The sequence below is a fragment of the Chaetura pelagica genome, unplaced genomic scaffold (genome assembly GCF_000747805.2).
Source record: "Chaetura pelagica isolate M959 unplaced genomic scaffold, ChaPel_1.0 scaffold45, whole genome shotgun sequence".
Taxonomy (NCBI): domain Eukaryota; kingdom Metazoa; phylum Chordata; class Aves; order Apodiformes; family Apodidae; genus Chaetura; species Chaetura pelagica.
Genome location: NW_009953217.1, coordinates 2,246,523 through 2,265,177, shown reverse-complemented (window position 1 = coordinate 2,265,177; position 18,655 = coordinate 2,246,523). Strand labels below are relative to the sequence as shown.

Genomic DNA, 18,655 nt, shown 5'->3' with positions numbered 1-18,655 from the left:
AAAGGAAGTGATTTGTTTCCTGAGGACAGTCTTAAAACAGGGAAGTAAATTTGCATATATTTTCTAAATTCCACTTGTAATAGTGTTTCCCAGTTAAGTGGCAATCTTACGACATTGTATAGAAATGACTAAAAAGGTCCTTCCCTGCAATCTGTGTGCTGCTTTGATATACATTTTTTAATTTCTGCAGATACATATATCATAAATAAAAGTAGCTCATTGCATGTTTCTATTTGGAGGGGTTTTAAACAATGCCAGGCAGGAGTACTGAGTGAGAAACACCTCAATACACTGATGTAGAATTGCAAATAGCAAACACATTAAATTTTCCTGTTGTGCTGGAAAAACACTGTTGGTGCCCATCTGAATGTTAAACAGAATACCAAGTTAGTCTTACAAAGTGTTTTTAGTTCTTCAGGTAATAGCCAATGTACAACCAGATATTCTTGTTATTTATAAACTTAAGAGAAGTTCAAGGGATCCCAGTTGAGCTGAATATAAATTTAAGTAGCTGCTTTATTCACAAAATGAAGAGTATAAAAACCTCCTAACTTCTTGTATTGAGAATAAAAAGAATAAAAGATTAATAGATGCTGTTTGTTGTTTGTCAAAAGTTATATGTAGCAACAGGCAGTCATCAAGGTAGCCAGGTTTTGACCATTACAAAAACAGAGCACACTGGGAGATTATTTTAAAATCAGGTTTTATTTCTCCTTTTTGCAGGTAGGACTTCCCATCAACAGACTTTATGTTACTCTAAACACATTTTTTTAAACACAACAGTGGAAACAAATTAGTTTTACTGGTATGTTAATACTGTTAGCTTGGCATATTTGTCTTAATCTAACCCAGCTGTTTCAGATGCCAGTTTTAATGGTTTAGATCCTGCTACTCTGCCTAAGGAATTCCCACCTGCAGTGGTAGATCCATAAGATCAATCTGTAATTTCAAGTTCAGTCTATGTGATCAGGCAGAAGCAGCTTATCCATGCACAGAGCTCAAGTACCATGTAAGCAATATTAAGGTGTTTCTCATTTGATTAAGTGGTTGCCTTAGATGCCCAGGGAAGTGTACCCATGTTTTACAATTCTGAGGATCTTGGCTTAAACTCCTATGCAGCAATACTTAGAGGTAATGTTTCTGCCACTGCTGGCTAATTAAGCAATAGTTGCTATACCTTTCTCATTGATTATTGGTCAGGTCAAATAAACATGAAGATACTTTAAAATAATCTAAATTTCCAGAGTACAGAACACAGTCAATAAATCTGCTGCTCAGAAAAGCAGTGTATTCTACCATGGAAGTTAAACTTTATGAGCAAAAAACCAAAGACCTTCTATTTTGCTTTTCAGGAAAGCAGAAGTTGTCACAGCTTCATCAAGAAGCTCATTACCTTCCAACAGGAATCAAATTACTTTTTAATGCGGAAAAAAAAGGGACAAACTGCACCACAGCAGATAACAGGCAATTAAAAAACCCAACCTGTCCCCCTGAAAAAAAAAAAACAACAACCAACTTAACCAACCAAACCTAACCTAAAACTCTAACAGAAATACAAATACCTCACCTAAATACAAAATTCATACACTTTTCTCCAATGCAGAGTTCCTGTTTTTTCAATACAGAGAATGGATGAGAGAAAACACCAGCCATGCCAGGCAGACATCAGCCAGCCGTGTGATTTGAACACTGCACTGAAATGTACTACATTGCAATGGCCATTTTTCCATTTGGTAGGTGAGCATCACTTTCGCTTTTGCAAACATCCAGACACATCTGGATACTATGATAACACTACTTGGATGCACAGAAGGCTTTATCCAGTGTTGTAGAGTGTAATTTCTGGCTAAGGCATGTTGAAAATATAAGATCTTGCATGCTAGACACTTTCTTATATATGGCACGTGTTCATTCCATGGAGATGCCTCACAAAGAACACAATCACTCTTCCTAGCACTTACCGTCCCAGGGCTGAATTGAAAGCTGGTGAGGAGCAGGATCTGAGCCACCAAGACAGCAAAGGACAGGTTGGCATGGATGTGATAACGCTGGTTGCGGATGGTGCTGACAGACCTGGCAGGGGATAGAAAGACACATGAATGAAACAGCGTTCCAAGGAGCATGAACGTGTTCTTGATTGATCACCAAGCACTGTGATTAGCTTTTGGTCACTCACTTTGTGGGGCTGTCATGATGTCCTTCCACAAGGATGGAGTGGTAACTAAATAGTTTCTTGCAAATTCTGCTGCTGTCCTGAAGGCAGCAGGAAGACTGATTTGCATATTAACTAGCTCTGCTAATGACTTGTGATACAATATTAACAAAGGGCTTGATCCTGAATAATGCTGAGCTGTGAAGGAAGTCAGATCTGCACCTCACAGAAAACACACTGCTCCTTGCACCATCCAGCCCACACTACACCACAGAGTTTCTGGTTTCATTCTGGTGATATTCACCTGTATTAAAAATAAGGGACCATGAAGAAACTCTGGTTACAATTTTTACTTTACTGTTCTCAGCTTTTGACCACAGGAGCTACGGCTTCTTATTCAGATGGGCAGTGTCTGTCTGGTCAGGGACCTGACCTTGATTACAACACCGCTTGAAACAATCTCTTCTGACTTTGCAAAAATGCACTGAAAATCTAGCAAGAACTTACTTTCCTGGGAGTCTTCTGCCCTCATGTTTCTGTTCTCACCCAGAAACAGAAAATAAAAAATAAACAAAACCGCTTCTCTGAACATTTCAGAACCCTCTGACAGCCTCTGGGGCCTAGACTGTTTGACTATGTGAATGGCAGCACTTCCTCACACAGCAGTACCCACTCCCATCTCTTTATTGTATCATGCTGGACTGTGATGGCTTTTGCAACCACTGGTGACACATCATGTGTGTTGCCTGCAGCAGGACGACGGATACTGGACAATGCAGATGAGGGCTTGCTGTCAGCCTTGCTCTTCCAGCACAGCTGTAGCAAGAGCTCCATTGCAAGGGAGTGAAGATGGAGACAAGAAGTATCAATGTCCCAAAAGTAATTCCAAGAGACAGGTTGTGCTGCCTGGTGCCAACAACTTTCTAATAAGGAACTTCATGTGGTTTCAAACTGGAACATGGTTACCCAGAAGGCGATCAGGACTTCCCTCCTGGGAAGTGGCCGTCCTTGCCAGTATGTGGAGTAGCAAAGAACTTGCCAGATTCCTCTCCACTTACCTCATGGTCATCTAACACTACATTGCAAAATTTCACTTCAGCTGTTTAATGAGGCCCTGCCCTCCAGTGAGAACCTAATTAAATTATTTTTAATTGGCAGTTTGAATGATCCTCTGTGTAGGTGGCGTGCTTAACCCTGTAACAGTCAGCTGGGTCCAAGCTCTCTTTCCAAGTTTTCTGTTTGCCTCCAGTTTCTTAGGTTTTCAGGCTCACTGAAGCAACACCAGCTCCTTTTGCTCCCTTTTACTTTCTAAATGCTGTAACATCCAGTTTTGCTCTCAGACAAAAATTAAGCAGATCATTCCCTTTAGCCTAAGCATGCCAACAGTGCAATGCCAGATAGGCAGACATTGGACTTCTTTAGAGAAGATTTTGCCATGCATTACACACTTAATCCAAGTATGACCAACAGGTCTTGAGACTTGGAAATAATACAGGGTTTGGAACAAACAAACATTGTAGTCAGTTTACTGGGCTGCAGCAAGACCTTTTTTCCTAGAAACTCTTAACAGGATGTCCAAAAGACATGCTTAGGCACAGAAATTAAAAATTGAACTCTTAAATAGGAATAACATGGTTTAGTGTGTGCAAGGAGACAAGAATCTAATTCCTTGCTGTGCTCTCAATCTGCGGCACAACCTCGGATTAGTTATTCCACCTTTTGTCAGGTGTTTAATTTTGTCATTTAGACAGAAACCTCTATGAAATCTTTTTCAGAAATGTTTTCAGAAATGTTTGTTTTAGAAATCTTTCTCAGAAATGTCAAGCCTAGCCAGGCCTCACTCTCAGTTGTCACTACAGGAATATAAACACACATACAGATTTGTGGCAGAACTGTTCCCAGTGCAAAGAGCCCTCAAAGGTGCTGCTGTGCTACTGACATGATTCTGCCGAGATCCAGAGGATTTAAACATAAGCCATGGACTGAATTTCACACTGCCTATAGCATTCTTCATCTTACTAAAGTAACACAGTAGAAAAGTAGCCTAACAGAGGACAGTGGGATACTTGAAAATAAAATGTGGGTTATATGATATAATTGTGCACAAGCTGTATGAAACAGAAGTGAGATGGCTGATGTTGACTGAGCCTTCCTTTCTGGGCAAACTTGCTTGTCTTTATAAATCCAATGCCTTACAGACAAGACATTTGAAAAGGAACAAACAGTACTGATCATATACTCTAAACAATCCAAACATATATACAGGTGAAGAAGAGGGGGTGACCCTGCAGTCCTTGCTCATATCACATTTGCCTTGAGGTCCAGACCAAATCCTCCTACAGCCTCCTTGAAAGAGTCCTGAACTACAGCAAATCATGGAGAATATATATATATATATATACTATTTTTTTTTTAATCTGAAAAACTCTCATAGGATGGAAATAGCCTGCTATATAAAGACCACCCCATTTCAGAAAATTAAAGTAATTTAGAAATAACCAATGAACTGTTACAAATACATGTGCAGAATCTCATTAACGACGGTGGTAGAATTAATAGCCTCTGTTTTATCCCGGCCACCTGAAGGGATCCTAACCAGTGGCCTGAAATGCACTCCTTGACTCTCTGCACAACAGTTGCCCAACAAGTATAAAGTTCAAATTACTCACGACAGTATAGCAAATGTGACCAGCGTGATCGTCAAGCAGAAGATGGACAGAGAGCAGCCAATGTAAGTGATGGAGGAGAGGGCCACCTGGTGTTCTCTCGTTAGCTGTGCACAAGGGAGGAAAAAAAAAAATGAATAAAAAAACCCCACCCTATTAATTGATTTATTACACTCCAGAACCACAGGTCAACCCCCTGAAGACAGTGTTTCCTCCTCCATCCGCCCATATATAAGCTGATCTTTGCAATCATTCACTGCTGTTTCTAACACGGGAAATTAAGAGACCACTCCAAACAGTCACACAGCCCAGGCAGCCACATACCCATGGCATTTCTGGTTCCCTCTTTTTTTTCCTAAATCAGTATTTCCTCAGAATAAGTTCATTTCTCTGCTGTGTGATATTGTCAGGCTGGAGATTGGAGCAGTTTATTGGGCTGCACAAACAATCTCAGCAATGAGATCTTTCACAGCTCGCAGAACACTTCACTAATGCTCTCACACTGCAATAATTTACAGCATTGTGCAAATACCAGAAGTTCTTCACAGCAGTGAGAACTGACAAACCAGGACAACCCATAAATCACAGACCATTTATAATCCACTTGTTTTGTTTAATGTATCATGTTTTCAGCTTCAGTTGAAGGGGCTGGACTGACATCTACAGAATGAAAAACTACAGAAAAGACCCAGCATGAGCAGTCACAGTGTAAACCTTCCATTTCAGCCTCTGCTTTTACCTACAGGCACCTTTTGTAGAAGTAGAGTTTCCATGAAGAGTATCTGTAACTCCATAGTCCCCACCACTAGGATCTATGTTAAAACCTGGCTAGATTCAATGGGAGAGGGACAGTGTGTTTTGACCTAAACTAATCAGAAAGTGTGCTTTAATTTTCCATGCAAGTTCTCATAAAGGAATGACAAAAAAGCCACACCCAACAAAGGGAGCCAGGCAGTATTAATGTATAAGTAGAACAGAGCTAGGCAGGAAAATGTTTTCTCACCACAGAGGCATTTTCAAACATTTTTCCTGACTTTAATTTGGATAGAGTTGACATTTCCATAAAGTGAATGTTTGGGGGAAAAAAAAGAAGAAAAAGAAAAAAAAAAAAAAAAAGTGGTAAATCAGAAAGATTTAGTTTTCATGTTTAAAGTACTATGTCTTTATCTCAATGTCTATTTTCTATAAACTACATTACTAGCTGAAAACTCATAAAAATATTTATTTATTCTGAAAAATAGTAAAAAAGACAATAAATCTTCAAATTTTTAAGTTACTCTAATAAAAAAAGAATCCTTTCTCACAGTTTGGGATATTCTATTATTTTTTCCCACACATAATAAAAATTCTCCCCCAAAGAAAGTATTTGATCAGAGATTATCAAACCCACCAATTTCTACCAATAAACTTCCCATTTAAATTCTTCCTAAAGTAGAGAAATAACATACCATATAGTTATGAGAAAAAAGAAGCAAACTTCAAATACAGATTTAAAAAATATCTGCTCTATACGCATGTTTTCCTTTTAATTATCTGCCAACAGTATCAGCTCACGTGCAGTAAGATTTACAGCAGAACAGACTGGCTCACTCAGTAATCTGAGAGCTACTAAACCATGCAGCAGCAGCATTGAAAGACAACTCTTGCTATGGTGTTAGAGGTCCTAGGAAATACGATGCAGCTCTTGAGTTTTTTTTCTCTTTCAGCCAAAGATACATTTCTTTTCTCTTACTTGGATAGTAACAATTACAGAAACAAAAGGGTTCTGTGTGCTGGACCAGCTTAAAAGGTCCATATAATTTCTACAAAAGAGTTCCTATCATTCCTCATCCCCCAGAGAAGTCATGTATAGCCATTCTTCACAGATTATTCCTGAAAAAGGAATAATTTATCTGTAAATTGGGCAGTTTAGAAGTGATTTCCTCATCAGCGATATTCATGTCCAAAATGCATGGACCTTATCTCCTGATTGCTCCAATACACATCCCTTTCTCTTGCTACAGGTGGCTTGCAGTTCTTCAGCGGGAGGAGGGCAGAGGAAGCTTTTCCAGCTACAAGTCACCTTGAAACAAGAATTTCTCAGAAGTTCAAGGCTTTTTTTCACTCCCAGCACCTGCAGCCAAAAAATGTTCCCTATGGAGGTCAAAGCTGCACAGTGCTCATTTAGATTTACAGTTGTCTGTCACTGCACTGGCACAGGCAGATGAGATCTGCAATGCAAAAGTGAATGTCTTACTAGCACATATGAGCACAGAAGCTGCAGGGGATCCACCTAGTGGAAATGGGCAAAAATCAAAGCCTTTGTTTTTTTCCATAATACATCCAAGAGAAGAAAATGATCAGACAAACATCTTTTTTTAACTAATTTCTATCATAACTAACATGCCTCTAAGTTTTTCTCTGGGTTTTCACTGAGACTTCCTCCAGAAACCCCTGCAGGGCAAGACAAGACATCAATCAAGCTCTTCCAAGTGGAGCCTGTATTACTTAGAAATTAAAAAATAAAATAATAATTCCTAAAAAATATATATATATATATTATATATTATATATATTTATATATATATATATATAAAAGAGCAAAACACCAAAACCACCAAAAGACCAATCAACCAAACAAAAACTTCTTACCAACAAAATGCAGAAGGTTCGTTTTCATTCAAACCTAAAATAATGTACATATTTCACAATATCTATTGATGGAAAATTAGTCTAGTTTTGGTAAACACAATCAAAATCTGATGATGCTTTAGGAATGATGCTCTTAAATCAATTCCCACATCAGCCTGGTGACAGCTATCTCAAAAGCAACATCATTTGAGCTCACACTGTCATCTTGCCTAGTATGATGTACAGGAAGCCTGTAGGCAGTTTTGAACCATTTTTTGTTTATTAAGGAAAAAGTGGAGCCTGCAGTAGCTCTTCACAAGCAGAACAGTGAATTGGAGGGGTTCAGGAGAGCAGTCCATGTTCACAACTAGTTCTTTTCTGTGCGTGGCATGAATTGCAGTGGGAAAATACGGCATGAAAAAGAGGTCTGGAATGATTTCCAGGATGTGGAGCTCCATTTCTAAATACAGGCATATGGTACAAGATAGAAGAGAACCTGTATTTAAAACATCAAGTCTCTACTAACTTCTCACAACCCAGCTGTTACAGCATAGCTGGACATTTATGTCCACACTGTAATGGATGACAAGCATGCAGCTTTTCAGAAATTACCAGGATTGTCAAAGCATTTTGCATCATCAATTAAGAAACAATTTCCTATAAATTCCAATGCTCTGATACGAGCTGATTTCATCTTACCTCAGCTTGGCTTTTTGAAAATGTTCAGACTTTGTGCATGGTGTGGAATATAAAACACTAATTTGGGATCATCTTGTAAGTCAGCATAAAAATGCTAATCAGGCTGTAATGCTATTACTAAAGAAAACAGCATTAAAATTACCAAATAAACACTGGCCAATCTGTGAAGTAGTCCCATGAGCCTGATTCTCATGCTTGTCCCAATCTACATTAAATTACTCTTCTAAAAGGCTTTGCTTTTTTGAGTTTATGAGGCCGTTCTCTTATTCTGCAGCAAGCTGAAAAGTTAGGAAACAAGCTCATGCAGTCATGAGTTTTAGTAATTATAGACACTAAAAGACAGATGTATCGTGGTTTCAGCTTTGACAAGCAGTCAAATAAAAATCCCTACTTCACACAAAACTCCCACCCTTTTAGTTAAGGCTGTAACATAACACCCTTTACCTTGCAAGTGTAAGGTAAACAACTTCATGAAGTGTTGCTTACAGCAGGGATAAAGGTCTGATACTCTCAGTAGCTACACCCATCTGCACTGTTAGCTTATTGTTTTACCCTCTTTCTCATTCCTAAAAGAAGTTGGTAACATTGCTCAATGCTTTTATTTTGGAAAGTCACAGGCAACTGGATAGCCAGAGCAGTGATCCTGGAAAGATATCAGCTCAGACTCCAAATATATATTTTTCCCTTATGATGCTGTTAGTAACAAGAAAATGAGTGACATCTAACTCCTCTGTTTAAACATAACTGCATAGGAAGATGAAAATATATTATTACTTTTAATCTCTGGATTACCTGGAAAAGGTCAGTTGAGACTCCAAGACTTGGTCAGTAGTCTATACATGAAAAATGGTTTAATATGTATCTAGAACAGAAAACTCGTTTATGTGACATTAATGAGCAACTGTATATACAATACAGCAAAACAGCCCATTCAAAAAGCTAAATTGACTACAGAAACACAAAACAGTCACACTGTCTGTAGCACAGAGTCATTTACAATGACTTACTGTTTTTACCTTGTTCATCAAACTGACTGAGACCTGCCATGAGATGATCAGCCTGGCTGAAATCACCCTCAAACCCCTCTGCAAAGGCTTGAAACAGTATCTTATGAGACACTTCTTGAGGGGAGAGGGAATGAGAGGTAGGTATGAAAAATTAAGGCTCAGCCAACGCTGTTGAAGCTGCACCTTTAAATGCAATCTGAACCCATTTAAGAGAAGGATGAATAACTTTGGCAGCCTGACTGTTTCAGATACATTAAAATGCTGGCCTTGGCTGATGAAGCTAATGGTTTTAATTGCCTCCAGAAAGGCTGCTGAAATTCAATTTCAGTCCAGTGAAGCCTTTATTTATATATTAAATAATAATAACAATACAAATCTCTGTTTTCCTTCAGCTTGCCAAGCACTTTGTTAGGTACATAACATTATGTTTTTTTCAAATTAACATCTGTGTTTAGTTCAGGAGGCTGAGTCTATTCATTGAGACCGCAAGAACAATTTTTGTGGGGCCATTCCTAACAGCACTGCACAATCACAACTCACAGAAACAACAGTTGATTCAGAGACTTCTTTTACAGGGTCACAACGTATCAGATAGTACAAGTTTAGAGGGGAGGGGGGGGAAAAAGTGCACCTCTGAAAGTCAGGCTTGTAGTGCAATCATCCTTACCAGCCATTTCCAGAAGTAAAGCTTTTGAATTCCCATTCTCTATTAACTCTGCCACTCCAAGTGATCAGCAAGAAAGTGCTACAAAGGAGGCTTTTCAGGATTAAAGGAATGTTTTCCTACAGCCAGCCCAGCCTGGTGGCTGGCCACTTATTTAAAATTTCACTGTGACATCAAAAGTTTAGAATTTTCCAAATATCTCTGCCAAACTATTAATTAGTATTTTTGAAAACTCATGTTGTCTTTTAAAGTAGTTCTGAGCAAGATATCATCAAGCAGTAGGTAATCTGCTCATTACATATCACACACAGCAAGTTTTTAGTTCAAATGAAGCATGGCAGGGAGGAAGGACTCAAGTTGAGTAGTTGTACCAAATTATAATACGGTTTGGGGATCAGAAAAACAGGTATTTGCAAGTTTTATCTCACATGTCTGTTTGTGTAACAGAAAGCAGTGTGGTTTTTCTGCTTTTATTTCAGGCCTAAGACTTGTGCTGTTCCTCAAAAAATGTTAAATGCTCTATTTACAGATTATACTCTCTTGAAACCAAAAGAGGTACGTTTGCCCATACGCCTAAGACTTGTACATCTGTTCTCTGCTTTCTGTTCCAGCAGGAGCAGACTCATCCTGTTCCCCTATTAACAGCCAAACTGAAGTCCATCAGAGAGGGCTACAAGGAGAATAAAACCCAGTGTGAGTCCAGCAGCCTTTTGCAGGCAGAGAAACAGTGGTCTCTCGCCAGACTCTGAGTCTTAGATGTTTTCAGAGCAGTTGAGGATAATTAAATATCCAGTTCCCAGTAAAATTCAATGAAAATTAGTGTATCTACCTCCTTTATCCCAGGCTTGGGCTTTGATTCAGAAATGTCCATTTCAATTCAGGACTCACACTGGCTGTGGCCTGCACTGCAGCCAAGAGTGTCCAGCTCCCCAGCCCTGAATTTCCCCTACAGCAAGCTTTGGGGAGTATGGGCATAAAAAGGCCAATATAGCAGATGAACTGAACTCAAGAGTAGAGAATTACTAAATTTAAAGATATTCAGCAGAGAACAGTGATGGATAAAGCTGCAGCATCATAACATTTTTAAACTGCATTGGGAAATCCTTTAGTCAGCATGAAGATCTAGCTGCCAAATGGCTCAGGGCTTTCATTTGCACCACAGAAAGAAAATCTATGCTATTTTGTTAAGTATTCTGATTAAAATAGAGTCCTGTTTTGTGCTCCTCAAACAAAAGAGCTATTTTGACCATTATAACATTCATATATTTGTGCTTTTCCAAAATAAAAAGTCATATTTTCACAGTTTTGTTCTCCTCTGCTGAGTGAAATTCAGTTACTGCCAAACAATTCTCTAAGGAATTTGAGAGGTTTAGTATCCTGCAGCATTCATCCAACTTTTTCCATGTAATTCTATGGGATTAAGGACAGAACCAGAAAGTCTCCTATTTCCTCCCAGCAAAATCAACAGAGCTGTACTGGCAAAGGAATGGAATAGCAAAAGAATGAACAATGGCTCTGAGTTAAAAATCCAGATCAGTGTTCCATTTTTGGGAAAGATGAGCATAGTAAGGAAAAAAAGAAATAGGAAGCACAGTCATACTGTGAACACACCAGTGAGATGTGCTTCTCCATGGGGACAACATTCATTGCAATAAAATGGAGGGGAAAGTGGAGAGAGTCGGAAAGAGCAAAGGAAGTTTACAAAACAATACTAGAATAAACATATAGGCTGATTTATCCTTCTTCATCTGATGGGTGAGAGCTGTCTGAACTGTCTGTAGAGATCTCTTCAGTTAAATAAACTGTCAATGGCAATAAACAAGGACTGAAAAAATGGCAATGCCTATCCATTTTTTAAATATGCAACACAAAAGAAAAAATACTGGACTAAGGCATTATTCTTTTTATGTTCCAAGCAATGAAAAGCATGCTGAGAAAAGTAATTATATTAAAATTACAAACCAGCAGAAATCAGAGAACGCCACATTATTTCCACTTCATTGTCCTATATGAGTATATAATCTGAACCTCATCTGGTTGAAAAAATTAAGAAAAAAGGTTATCATTTCAGACTGCTGTTTTAATGCCTCCTGGGTGCAATGTTTGATTAATAACTGCAATACTAGATTCTGGAAAACAATGCTCCAAACTTATATTACACACCTATCTCCTATATTTTCAAAATATTTCACAATATTAGAACATTTTCAAAATAGCCTCTATAATAATAAATAGATGCACTTCTTTCCCAGTAGGCCATAAATTGTCAAAACTTGCTGTCAAACTCAGCTGTAACAGTGAGAAATAAAATAAAAACACACATATTGCCCCAAAGAAGAACTGTAGGATGTCTTTCCTTTTGTAAATAGAACCTCACAGCCAAATCCCCAAGCCTCTTCAAAATCCTGGGCTCCCTATAAATGTTATGGGCTGCCTCTATAGCTCCAGCTGCAAGATCAGACATTTTAAAATATTTTCCCCTTTATAAACACTTTTCTGCTTTCAAGGCCATTGGTGAGCAACTTGAACTATGTTTACTGATTCTCCATTCTGAATTATGAAACAAGAGCTACAAAAAGGATGAAAAATAAATGTCTAGCTTTAGAAATTCAGAAAATTTATTTTAAGCTTGAACAATTTCTAACACAGACTGTATGAAACTATTATTTTTTTGGAAATGTCCATCCACGTGTGAACTTTATGGTAGTAATTTTTATACCGTCACAGTTGAACAAGACAGAAAGAGGGGAAAGCAAGGGGAAAACCCCCCAATTCAAGAGAAATAGGAGCAATAAACATTTCAGTTGTGTCCTGCACTGGTCATCTGGGGGCAGGGAAACCAAACCTCAAATTCTATTTTGTGGTAGGAGACAATGATTTCCCCTTTAAAAGGATTTTTGAACTCTGGGTCCCCAGGTGTCCACCATCCTTTTGCTGAAATGACATTTATGTGGCAGATGGTACAAATAGCCTGGCATGCTTTGTAGTTGTTGGATCACTATAAAATATAAAAACTGCCAGATGGCTGGCATGTTTCCTGGCAGGAAAATAGGGCCCCACTGACTGATGAGAGGAAGCTGCCCAAAATCAAATAATAGTGTCTGAATTTTCTTTGGAGTATTTCTGAAATGCAGCTTACTCCATAGGAAGCACCTTGTGTCATCCCTCCATCTGACTGTGCCAGAGGAGCCCTGCTCACCTCTCTCCTCCTGATTTCACCTGTCCCTCCACCCCAGGAACAGAACCTCTCTCCCAGCCATTTATTTCCCCTCCAGTGGGAGGTACCCCTGGATGCTGGGCACGGGAGGTGGTTTTGGAGGCCCTGTGCCAGCAGAGGATGCCTATTTGAGGGAACATCTCATCTCCCATCCTCTGCTGTTCCTACCCTGCAGCACAGTGGAAGGTTGTTGTACTACAAGGACACCACCACAGGGAGCACATCACCCTGGATGCCCTCTGCTTGGACTTTCTCCAGAAGCAGCAAACATAAACCAGTGTAAACATGTCAGACTAAATGGATTATTTATTTTTCCTACCCCAGCTATATTAATGCACCATTGTCTCTGTAACTATAACATTGCAGGGCAGCTGGCAGGAGGGGTTTGTTCTGACTTCACCATACGAAGCAAAAGCTGGAACATTGTTCTGTGGATCAAGGAAGGAGAAAGACAGACACGCACCACCAAGAGTGCAGCTTTAGCAATGATTTGTTATGAGGGACTTTTTTACTTCACCTCAATCTCCCCCATCAGAAAGAGAAACTTGATCAGAACAATGATTTTCCTAGAGGAGGGGTACACAAAGTAGTTAATAACTGTACAGGTGCTCTAAACATCTCACTGACATGTTTTGTTGGGAAGATGCAATTGTTAACTCTTCAGTCTTACTAACTTGATCAGAGTTGTGAAAACAGTTCTCGACCGAGTTCCCAAATTCTGATACTGCACTGACCTTTATTACATCCATGAAACTTCATTAAGGCCATCAAGGGATGTCCCTTCAGGAACATTCTGCTTATCTTTGGTCACATTTTATTTTCAATTAACTTATTGATTCATTTCAACCAGTTGATGATCACTAATTTCCGAAACTCCAAATAACTGCTATCATTTCTCAAGTTAAAAAACAAGATGAGAAATGCATCTCAGCAAGCAAGCATTAAATTGAGCCAGTGATACAGACGTAACAGCAGAGTGATAAAAACAAATAATTTCAGCATCCCATGTGGGCCAATTCATCAGCAGGCTAACAGGTCAGTGCCAGGCTGACATCTGAGCACCACATGGTTGTCAGTTTTTCCAAGATGGTTATTTCATTCCTGAAATAAACTTGTTACAACTGCTAATCCCTTGCATCACTAAACACAGCTAAACTGCATCCATGTGTCTCAAGTTAATCAGCAATATTGTCTGTATGTTCTTTCACAATCACGGAGACTTGGGTGCTTTCAAGCTTTTGCTGAAACTAAAGCAAAATCTGGAGTAGTGTTCAACTATGCTTCTAATCCCAGCTTGGTTTTAGCTAGTTCACAGCATTCAGAGTTCTTTTTCTTCACACACTGCTGTATAGCACATGGAGTAAAGGTTCATTTTGTCCTATTTAAATTAAAATTCCAGAATTTTAAAAATTCCTTTGTGACCTCTTGCTTACAATTTCTTTCTCTGAAACACTGGAATAAAAATGCTTTTTCATCTCAGCAGATTTCAGTCTCTGGAGCCTACTTCCAGCTGGCATACAGTAGAATAGTAATTGAATTAATCTAACCTGGTTTAAGTAGAGATCAAGAAGAAAAATCAAGATTTTGCAGCTTGTTCCTAAGAACTTTCTTGCATTTCTATGCTCTCTGGAAATTAGACCCACATGACAGTCTCCTCCATAAATGTGTAACAATTTGTCAGCATTCCACAGCTCACAATACTTCAAACATTCAAGAGAAAGCATCATCAGGTGCAAGATACCCTACAATTTTGTTCCTATGAATGTCTCACTGAAATGACATGAAATCTGTGTGAGACACTGTAATTCCTTCCCACGTTATTTACTCAGTAAGCAGGAAGGGAGGCACTGAAGCAAGTTCTTAGTGCACCAGAGCTAACAAGGGCTGGATCATTCTGTAAGCAGACATAGCCAGACTTAACCACATGAAGGAACAAAGGGAAGGGATTAAACAAGGAGATTCTTGCTCAAATTTAGCACAATGCAGAAGAGATGGTAACCTTGGCAAATGGTTACCATATAAACTCAGCTCTCTGGTCATTAGAAATGCTCACCACAAGTATGTGGCAGGTGACTTGTGAGGAAGGTCACTTCTGTTCAGTATTTGTTGCTTAGAGACACCTTGGCTTTGTCTGAGCTCAGAGAGTATGTCAAAGGTTTCGGTTGTAAACAGCAAACTCTAAAAAACTGCAATATCTCATTAATGGAAAGCTTATGCTTTTGGTTTGGTTGGTTTTGTGGTTTTTTTTGTATTTTAAGGAAAAGAACACCAATCTAATGAAAAGGAGCTGAGAGAGCCAGAACATTTATCACACTGAACTAGTCTCAAGAGTTCTTCAGAACTGTTGATGTCCTCTTCATTTATTTTTATTTTATTATTATTATTATTTTTTAATTGTTTGCTGTGCATCTGTCTGCCTTTCTGCAAGGGCTAGTGGAACTATTCAGAACTGATTTTACAGTTCTGCTGACTGGTGCATTAAGTTAAAGGTTGTTGTGGTTCCCTTGAAGAGGATGTCTGCCTGCTTGTGCTACCCTGAGAACCACATTTATCAGTACAATGGAGAGAAAGGGAAATGCTACTTTCCATAGGAGGGCAGAAGTATAAAGCATCCAAAGTAGAATCTCCATGAAGTCACTTTTTTAGTACCAAAATACAGCTTTTCATGAAAATCTTTCCAGTTTTCAGGCAATTTCTAACAACTTACTTTTTTTTTTTTTTCATGAAAAGTAGACCCCTTTTTGTGAGAAACAGAAACAGACAAAAAATAAACATCTGTCAAAAATGGTGTTCATGTGGAAAAATTTCATCCAGTTCTATTTATACAGCCACATATATACAATAGCTATATAAACAGAACTGTTCAAATGTGGGGATTTATACACAATCACCTTTTCTTTTTCTTGTCTCATATTATCTATGAACCCTGTTTCTAGGTGAATGTAAGTTGCTAGAAATTAATGCATATCTTCTACCCAACCTTCATGATCCTCCAGCAAGCATTTTGAATTCTCATGGATTTGCACTAGGAACATATGCAGTCTGTGCTGAAAATACTCCTCTCACATTTCAGCATTTCACTTTCCCTGCCAAAAATTTACAAACACTCTTTTCTTTTTTTTGTTCATATATTGAAAATAGAACCATTAAATGACTGTAAGGAACTGGACAGTCATGTCCAGCCTTTCCTAGTTTTGCATTTCAGATCTTTTTAGGAAAGCTTGGTTCTAAAGACTTTGATATGAAATATCTGTTTTCCAGTTACTAATCTTGCATAATATTAAAACTTATTGCAGCATTTCATTAATCATGACAGTCTCAAACCTGTTTATTTGAAAGTTAGACCTTTCAGAACTATTCCTCAGTGGAAAATTGACTAATATCTCAATGTCATTTAATTGGTGGATGCCCTCCTTAACCCCAGCTAAATCCCTGTACACTGCTCTTTCAAACAGACTTAATAATGGCACATTTCTCCCATGTTACTTTTGTCTTACAAGATGGGAAACTCTTCAGGCACAGCTGCATTTTATTATCAGTACAAAGTGTTCCTAGAAAAACGATACTTTGAAACCAGCTGGGATCATTAGGTGCTGTACAATTTATAAAGATAGTAAGTTAGATAAAAACTGGGAGATCTGAAAAAGTTACTGCCATCTTGAAATGGTTAGACTAGTACAAGGGGCTGTGGGTATTAATTAAGCTGTTTGGATAGCAGACCATCTTGTTCTACCTTGACTTGGATGGCATTACACCATCTAACCAGGATGACCATGTGAGTAGTTGTGCTAAAATTGTTGCTGAAACAGGAACTCTCAGCAGCAACCTGGGATGATTCATTCCTTGAAAAGACTTCGATACTGCTCAGAGGTATAACCCAGATCAGAGTTCCCTTACACTGAAAGCTGATTCCTGTATCTATCTGCAGGAACCTCTATGCTGCCCTCACGAACACGTGCAGCCCATTCTGCAGCAGTAGCTGTCTTGGCAAAGCCTAAATGAAGAGCAAATCCATCATTCAAACCAATTAACAGGACCCTGGGACATGGCCATACAGTCAATACATCCATGCCAACAGAGCTGACAATACCCCTCTAGTTGTACCACAGAGGACACTGCTTGTTAGCAGCACACAGTGATAAATGTGACAGTAGGACTCCTGCTGTCCTGCTGAAGCCCTTCTTCAGTATTTTAATTTATAGTATTAGGATGGAGTCTGTAGAAAGCTGAGAATGTGCCAGAGAGTATAAATTGGACAAACGATTAGGACACATTTCTTTAAATGTATGGTTTGTAAATAATTTATATTATACATTCATTATTTATTAACAGAGGGCTGTCCGGAGCAGGGCTTCATCACTATCTCTGTTGGATTCTCCCTGGCTGTAACACATCCAATAAAGAAGTAAAAACATATTTCTCATGCTCATGGTAGTGCTGTTTGTCTGCCAATATCTAGAATGGGGTCAACCTTGCCTGTTGCTGAATTTTAGAGAGGGAGTTCAGCAGAAACAAACTAGCACTTCACTTGCAAGGAGCAAACACTGTGCTCCATCTCTGAGGAAACAGCAAGGCATCATGAAGAGAAGAATGTCTAGTGAGGAGAGCAATGTGTTTGCCATCAAAGCTTCATCTGAAACCAGTGATGAGTATGAATAGCAAGCATAAGGTTCTGGGTAACTAGGGAATACGTCATATTCCAGCTGAAAATAGGCTTGCTTGATAACTCTTCAGATAAAGGAACTGAGCATTGAGAAAACAATACGTAAAGGGTTTACTCTCAACTCTAAGTTATAATTGCTTTTCTCATGCTCCTTCTATACAATCCCCTGTTTGGCAATGAGATGAAGAAACAGCAGCAAGGAGGCACTTGGAAAGCTGGCAGAGACAATGGCAGGGGCCAGCTGGCAGCAAAGCTTGCTTCACACAGAGTTCAAACTTGGCTGTTCGTATTCCACAAATCTAGTTACCAAGACCCTTAAACAGTTCCATCTCAGCTGTCTCTGTCTTGAAAATGAATAGTAAAAATCCAGTACAGTGTCCTCAAGTGCTTTTTCTGCCTAGTACTTTAAGAAATCATACCAAAAGGATGAAAATAAAGAGTATTCCCACCTACTACAGATGTGTTTAATTTCATGTGCCATTTCAGTTCCCAAAAGTTATAAGAAATAAATAGAGTCAAGAAGTATTATAACATCCCAGAAAGCAAGATGTGTATAAATCAGGGTTGGGTAAAAATGAGCCCCGTTCCAATCACTTACTGACGTGACGTGAGGTTGCAACTGATGTATCTGTGCTTCATTTTTAACAGACAGATTTACTCCTTTGCTTAATCTCACCTTCAGAGGCACCACTTGCATCAGAATGGCGAAGTTAGTGAGGTGGTTACAGAGACACACTGAGTAGTTGAGGTCCCCACTCGCACGCACGCAGCCTTCATTAGACCAAACACCAGTTCCATTGCTGCAAAGCACACAAAAATGCAACGTCATCTCTATCCAAGTGCATCTTAGGCAAGTTAATTTGACATGCATTGCACTATACAGGAGATAAAAAGTTTGAAAGCTATCTCAGGCTGGATGATCCACAAGCACTGCTAGTGTCTTCTCCACTCCATCATGAAAACAGGTAAGAAAATAT

General features: G+C 38.9%; 1 protein-coding gene across 1 annotated transcript in view; it reads right to left on the bottom strand.

The window, feature by feature from the left end:
• GPR133 (G protein-coupled receptor 133) overlaps positions 1-18,655 on the bottom strand; it is a 135,497-nt gene that overhangs the window by 46,353 nt on the left and 70,489 nt on the right. The window contains exons 15-17 of the mRNA XM_009997636.1: positions 18,355-18,478; positions 4,822-4,925; positions 1,962-2,073 (exon numbers count right to left, since the gene is read on the bottom strand). Coding sequence (XP_009995938.1) covers positions 1,962-2,073; positions 4,822-4,925; positions 18,355-18,478 — 340 coding nt within the window. The remainder of the gene's footprint in view (positions 1-1,961; positions 2,074-4,821; positions 4,926-18,354; positions 18,479-18,655) is intronic.